General features: G+C 62.0%; 1 protein-coding gene across 3 annotated transcripts in view; it reads right to left on the reverse strand.

Annotated features, from left to right (window-relative positions):
• The window catches only part of tinagl1 (tubulointerstitial nephritis antigen-like 1), a 266899-nt gene extending 260894 nt beyond the window's left edge, over positions 1-6005 (reverse strand). Inside the window, exons 1-3 of one of the 3 annotated variants that reach the window (XM_068011093.1) lie at positions 5740-5885; positions 5493-5598; positions 4731-5093 (exon numbers count right to left, since the gene is read on the reverse strand). In XM_068011093.1, coding sequence (XP_067867194.1) covers positions 4731-5043 — 313 coding nt within the window. In that variant the 5' untranslated portion in view covers positions 5044-5093; positions 5493-5598; positions 5740-5885. The other 2 variants (XM_068011091.1, XM_068011092.1) reach the window with 2 other exon arrangements.
• Between the last annotated feature and the right edge of the window lie 539 nt (positions 6006-6544).

Consider the following 6544-nt stretch of genomic DNA (forward strand, 5'->3'; position numbering starts at 1 on the left):
AGTGCTGAGGAGGCAGAGTGAGTGCTGGGGAGGGAGAGTGAGAGCCGGGGAGGGAGAGTGAGAGCCGGGGAGGGAGAGTGAGTACTGGGGAGGGAGAGTGAGTGCGGGGGAGGGAGAGTGAGAGCCGGGGAGGGAGAGTGAGAGCCGGGGAGGGAGAGTGAGAGCCGGGGAGGGAGAGTGAGTGCCGGGGAGGGAGAGTGAGTGCTGGGGAGGGAGAGTGAGTGCTGGGGAGGGAGAGTGAGAGCCGGGGAGGGAGAGTGAGAGCCGGGGAGGGAGAGTGAGTGCTGGGGGGGGGTGCGTGGGGAGAGTGAGTGCTGGGGGGGATGGGCGGGGGAGAGTGAGTGCCGGGGAGGGAGAGTGAGAGCCGGGGAGCGAGAGTGAGAGCCGAGGAGGGAGAGTGAGAGCTGAGGAGGGAGAGTGAGTGCCGAGGAGGGAGAGTGAGTGCCGAGGAGGGAGAGTGAGAGCCGGGGAGGGAGAGTGAGAGACGGGGAGGGAGAGTGAGAGACGGGGAGGGAGAGTGAGAGACGGGGAGGGAGAGTGAGAGACGGGGAGGGAGAGTGAGTGCCAGGGAGGGAGAGTGAGAGCTGGGGAGGGAGAGTGAGAGCGGGGAGGGAGACTGAGAGCCGGGGAGGGAGAGTGAGTGCTGGGGTGGGTGCGAAGAATGAGTGCTGGGGAGGGAGAGTGAGAGCCGGGGAGGGAGAGTGAGTGCCGGGGAGGGAGAGTGAGTGCCGGGGAGGGAGAGTGAGAGCTGGGGCGGGGGAGAGTGAGTGCTGGGGGTGGTGGGGAGAGTGAGTGTTGGAGGGGGGGACAGTGAGAGCTGGGGGGGGGGAGGGGGAGAGTGAGTGTTGGAGGGGAGGGGGAAAGTGAGTGCTGGGGAGGGAGAGTGAGAGCTGGGGAGGGAGAGTGAGAGCTGGGGAGGGAGAGTGAGTGCTGGGGGGGTAGAGTGAGTGCTGGGGGGGGGCGAAGTGAGTGCTGGGGGGGGGCGGAGAGTGAGTGCTGGGGAGGGAGAGTGAGTGCTGGGGGTGGAGAGTGAGAGCCGGGGAGGGAGAGTGAGAGCCGAGGAGGGAGAGTGAGAGCCGAGGAGGGAGAGTGAGTGCTGGGGAAGGAGAGTGAGTGCCGGGGAGGGAGAGTGAGAGCTGGGGAGGGACAGTGAAAGCTGGGGGCGGGTGGGGGGAGAGTGAGTGCTGGGGGGGTGGGGAGAGTGAGTGTTGGGGGGGTGGGGAGAGTGAGTGCTGTGGGGGCAGGGGGAGAGTGAGTGCTGGGGGGAAGAGTGAGGGTTGGAAAGGGGGAGAGTGAGTGCTGGGGAGGGAGAGTGAGTGCTGGGGGGGGTGCCAAGAATGAGTGCTGGGGAGGGAGAGTGAGTGCTGGGGAGGGAGAGTGTGCTGGGGGTTGGGGGGGAGAGTGAATGCTGGGGGGGGGTGGTGGGGAGAGTGAGTGCTGGGGGGGGAGAGTGAGTGCCGGGGGGGATGGTGGGGGGGGGGGAGAGTGAGTGCCGGGGAGGGAGAGTGATTAGCCGGGGAGGGAGAGTGAGAGCCGGGGAGCGAGAGTGAGAGCTGGGGAGCGAGAGTGAGAGCCGAGGAGGGAGAGTGAGAGCCGAGGAGGGAGAGTGAGTGCTGGGGAGGGAGAGTGAGTGCTGGGGAGGGAGAGTGAGAGCCGGGGTGGGAGAGTGAGAGCCGGGGAGGGAGAGTGAGTGCTGGGGAGGGAGAGTGAGTGCTGGGGAGGGAGAGTGAGAGCCGGGGAGAGTGAGTGCTGAGGAGGCAGAGTGAGTGCCGGGGAGGGAGAGTGAGAGCCGGGGAGGGAGAGTGAGAGCCTGGGAGGGAGAGTGAGAGCCGGGGAGGGAGAGTGAGTGCTGGGGAGGGAGAGTGAGAGCCGAGGAGGGAGAGTGAGAGCCGAGGAGGGAGAGTGAGAGCCGAGGAGGGAGAGTGCTGAGGAGGCACAGTGAGTGCTGGGGAGGGAGAGTGAGTGCTGGGGAGAGAGAGTGAGAGCCGGGGAGGGAGAGTGAGAGCTGGGGCGGCGGAGAGTGAGAGCCGGGGAGGGAGAGTGAGTGCTGGGGAGGGAGAGCCGGGGAGGGAGTGAGTGCTGGGGAGGGAGAGTGAGAGCCGGGGAGGCAGAGTGAGAGCTGGGGAGGGAGAGTGAGAGCTGGAGGGGGGGACAGTGAGAGCTGGAGGGGGGGACAGTGAGAGCTGGGGGGGGCGGGGGGAGCGTGAGTGCTGGGGGGGGGGTGGGGGGAGAGTGAGTGTTGGAGGGGAGGGGGAGAGTGAGTGCTGGGGAGGGAGAGTGAGTGCTGGGGGTGGAGAGTGGGTGCTGGGGGTGAAGAGTGAGAGCCGGGGAGGGAGAGTGAGAGCCGAGGAGGGAGAGCGAGAGCCGAGGAGGGAGAGCGAGTGCTGGGGAAGGAGAGAGAGCCGGGGAGGGAGAGTGAGAGCCGGGGAGGGAGAGTGAGAGCCGGGGAGCGAGAGTGAGAGCCGGGGAGCGAGAGTGAGAGCCGAGGAGGGAGAGTGAGTGCCGGGGAGGGAGAGTGAGTGCCGGGGAGGGAGAGTGAGTGCTGGGGAGGGAGAGCCGGGGAGGGAGTGAGTGCTGGGGAGGGAGAGTGAGAGCCGGGGAGGCAGAGTGAGATCTGGGGAGGGAGAGTGAGAGCTGGGGCGGCGGAGAGTGAGTGCTGGGGGTGGTGGGGAGAGTGAGTGCTGGAGGGGGGGACAGTGAGAGCTGGAGGGGGGGACAGTGAGAGCTGGGGGGGGCGGGGGGAGCGTGAGTGCTGGGGGGGGGGTGGGGGGAGAGTGAGTGTTGGAGGGGAGGGGGAGAGTGAGTGCTGGGGAGGGAGAGTGAGTGCTGGGGGTGGAGAGTGGGTGCTGGGGGTGAAGAGTGAGAGCCGGGGAGGGAGAGTGAGAGCCGAGGAGGGAGAGCGAGAGCCGAGGAGGGAGAGCGAGTGCTGGGGAAGGAGAGAGAGCCGGGGAGGGAGAGTGAGAGCCGGGGAGGGAGAGTGAGAGCCGGGGAGGGAGAGTGAGTGCCGGGGAGGGAGTGAGAGCCGGGGAGGGAGAGTGAGAGCTGGGGAGGGAGAGTGAGAGCTGGGGAGGGAGAGTGAGAGCTGGGGGGGGAGGGGAGAGTGAGTGCTGGGGGTGGTGGGGAGAGTGAGTGTTGGGGGGGGGTGGGGAGAGTGAGTGCTGTGGGGGGAGGGGGAGAGTGAGTGCTGGGGAGGGAGAGTGAGAGCTGGGGGGGGGAGAGTGAGTGCTGGGGGGGGACAGAGGGTTGGAAAGGGGGAGAGTGAGTGCTGGGGAGGGAGATTGAGTGCTGGGGGGGGTGCGAAGAATGAGTGCTGGGGAGGGAGAGTGAGTGCTGGGGAGGGAGAGTGAGTGCTGGGGGTTGGGGGGGAGAGTGAGTGCTGGGGGGGGGGGGGTGCGTGGGGAGAGTGAGTGCTGGGGGGGATGGGCGGGGGAGAGTGAGTGCCGGGGATTGAGAGTGAGAGCCGGGGAGCGAGAGTGAGAGCCGGGGAGCGAGAGTGAGAGCCGGGGAGCGAGAGTGAGAGCCGAGGAGGGAGAGTGAGTGCCGGGGAGGGAGAGTGAGTGCCGGGGAGGGAGAGTGAGTGCTGGGGAGGGAGAGTGAGCGCTGGGGAGGGAGAGTGAGAGCCGCGGAGGGAGAGTGAGAGCCGCGGAGGGAGAGTGAGAGCCGGGGAGAGTGAGTGCTGAGGAGGGTGAGTGCTGAGGAGGCAGAGTGAGTGCTGGGGAGGCAGAGTGAGTGCTGGGGAGGGAGTGTGAGTGCCGGGGAGGGAGAGTGAGAGCCGGGGAGGGAGAGTGAGAGCCGAGGAGGGAGAGTGAGAGCCGAGCAGGGAGAGTGCTGAGGAGGCAGAGTGAGTGCTGGGGAGGGAGAGTGAGTGCTGGGGAGGGAGAGTGAGAGCCGGGGAGGGAGAGTGAGTGCTGGGGAGGGAGAGTGAGTGCTGGGGAGGGAGAGTGAGTGCTGGGGAGGGAGAGTGAGAGCCGGGGAGGGAGAGTGAGAGCCGGGGAGGGAGAGTGAGTGCTGGGGAGGGAGAGTGAGTGCCGGGGAGGGAGAGTGAGAGCCGGGGAGGGAGAGTGAGTGCTGGGGAGGGAGAGTGAGAGCCGGGGAGGGAGAGTGAGAGCCGGGGAGGGAGAGTGAGTGCTGGGGAGGGAGAGTGAGAGCCGGGGAGGGAGAGTGAGTGCTGGGGGGGATGGGCGGGGGAGAGTGAGTGCCGGGGAGGGAGAGTGAGAGCCGGGGAGCGAGAGTGAGTGCTGGGGAGGGAGAGTGAGTGCCGGGGAGGGAGAGTGAGTGCTGGGGAGGGAGAGTGAGTGCTGGGGAGGGAGAGTGAGTGCTGGGGAGGGAGAGTGAGTGCTGGGGAGGGAGAGTGAGTGCCGGGGAGGGAGAGTGAGTGCTGGGGAGGGAGAGTGAGTGCTGGGGAGGGAGAGTGAGTGCTGGGGAGGGAGAGTGAGTGCCGGGGAGCGAGAGACCATCCAATGACCTCACAAACACTTTTCGAATCGATTCAATGGAAAGGAGCTGGGAGACAAGTTGAGGTTTTTTTCTGATTCCAAATCACAGGTGAAACTTCAGAAACTGAAAAACATTCAATTTCAGCCCCTGTCCCTCCAAAAAATAATCAACCAATGGAGCCTGCGATGTTGCTCTTTTATAAATGTGTGGGCCTCGGGGGGCCGAATCCCCGGTCCCCCACCCACCCACCCACTCAATCTCCTGTGTTAGTGATGTCGGAATGGGTTCCTTACCGAGCCTGTTGATGATGGGAGGCAGGGTCCCCAGACAGAATGCCCAGAAATCGGGGCAGCAGTCAGACACAGTGCGGTTACAGAACAGGTCGCAGTAACAGATGGTGTCGATGTAAGGCACGGCGCAGATATCATCCCGACCCGGACAGCATGAGCCCAGGCGGCTGCAGTAAGAGCCCTGCGGGTCCCGGATCCCCGTGCGGTGTAAACCGGGGCTCAGCTCCCGGCGGCGGCGGCGGCTCAAGGCGGCGTCCTGCCCCTGGCAGAGGAGGGAGAGGAGCAGCAGAGCAGCGGGAAGAACTTTACCATCCATCGGGAAACTGTGCTTGTAAAGAGCCGGAGAAAACAGCGGCTCCACCAGTCCTGGAACAGGAGAGCAAAATGAATCCACACTTCCCAAATATCCACAACCCAAACATCCACTTCTCAAATATCCACATCCCAAATATCCACATCCCAAATATCCACTTCTCAAATATCCACATCCCAAATATCCACATCCCAAATATCCACTTCTCAAATATCCACATCCCAAATATCCACATCCCAAATATCCACTTCCCAAATATCCACATCCCAAATATCCACATCCCAAATATCCACTTCTCAAATATCCACATCCCAAATATCCACATCCCAAATATCCACTTCTGAAATATCCACTTCCCAAATAGCCACATCCCAAACATCCACTTCCCAAATATCCACTTCCCACTCCCATTGACAAAATCCCACCTTCCCATTCATGAACTTTCATCTTACCTTCACTGTAAATCAATTCTCTGTCTGGGCTGTGACCTCAGTCACAGTTTGATAGTTTTAAAGACCCACTCACTAATCTGCCTGTCCTTTAACACCGGAGATTCTCCTACAGATAGAATGGGAAACACATTCAACTGTTCAAAAACTCCCAAGAACATCTCTCCGCCGCAAATATTGATCTTCCATTTCCCATTTTGGATCTGTTTTGCTCTCCTGTTTGGCAAATTGCATTTCTTATTGCACAAACCTGTTGCCAGGAAAAGCTGCAAACCCCGCTCGAGCACAGCAGCCTGTTTAAACTCTGCCTAGCTTTCGAACACCAAGTTTTACCCTCAATCCCCTTGTCGCCTCTGGCCGGCTGGATCAATCCAGCCAGTGTGAGTTGAATTCTGCCTTTACCTCGGTGTGGGTGGAGGAGGCAGACTGACGCGGTCGGCAGTTGGACTTTGCTTCAGTTTCACTGAGCGAAGACCAGCAGTGAATGCTGAGCCGCAGTGATCACTCCCTCTCTATGTAGAGAGGGTCCCGGGGTTCCGCCCCCACCAACACTGACAGGCGGAGAAATCCTGCACACAAACTGCCTGCATGGTGGAGCTAGCACTGTATCACAGTTCGCCTGCAGCCCTGCGCCACATACCCCGACACAACTAGCTACATTGATTTAGCGCCTTTCAGAAAGTCATCCCAAGGCGCTTCACAGAAGCGTTATTAAACAAAATGTGATAAGGAGCCACATAAGAGACATTACGACAGGTTGGCCAAAGAGGCAGGCATGGATTTTAAGGAGTGTCTTAAAGGAAGATGGCGAGGTGGAGAGGTTTACAGAAGGAATTCCAGAGCTTTGGGGCCCAGGCAGCTTAAGGCACAGCCGCCAATGATGCACAAGAGGCCAGAATAAGAGAGACGCAGAAATCGCAAAGGGTTGTAGGGCTGGAGAGACATGGAGGGACAAGGCCACGGAGGAATTTGAACACAAGGATAAGAATTTCAAAATCGAGGCATTGCCGGACCGGGAGCCAGTGTAGATCAGCAAGCACAGGGGTAATACCAGT

This window comes from Heterodontus francisci, chromosome 31 (genome assembly GCF_036365525.1).
Source record: "Heterodontus francisci isolate sHetFra1 chromosome 31, sHetFra1.hap1, whole genome shotgun sequence".
In the NCBI taxonomy this organism is placed as follows: Eukaryota; Metazoa; Chordata; class Chondrichthyes; order Heterodontiformes; family Heterodontidae; genus Heterodontus; species Heterodontus francisci.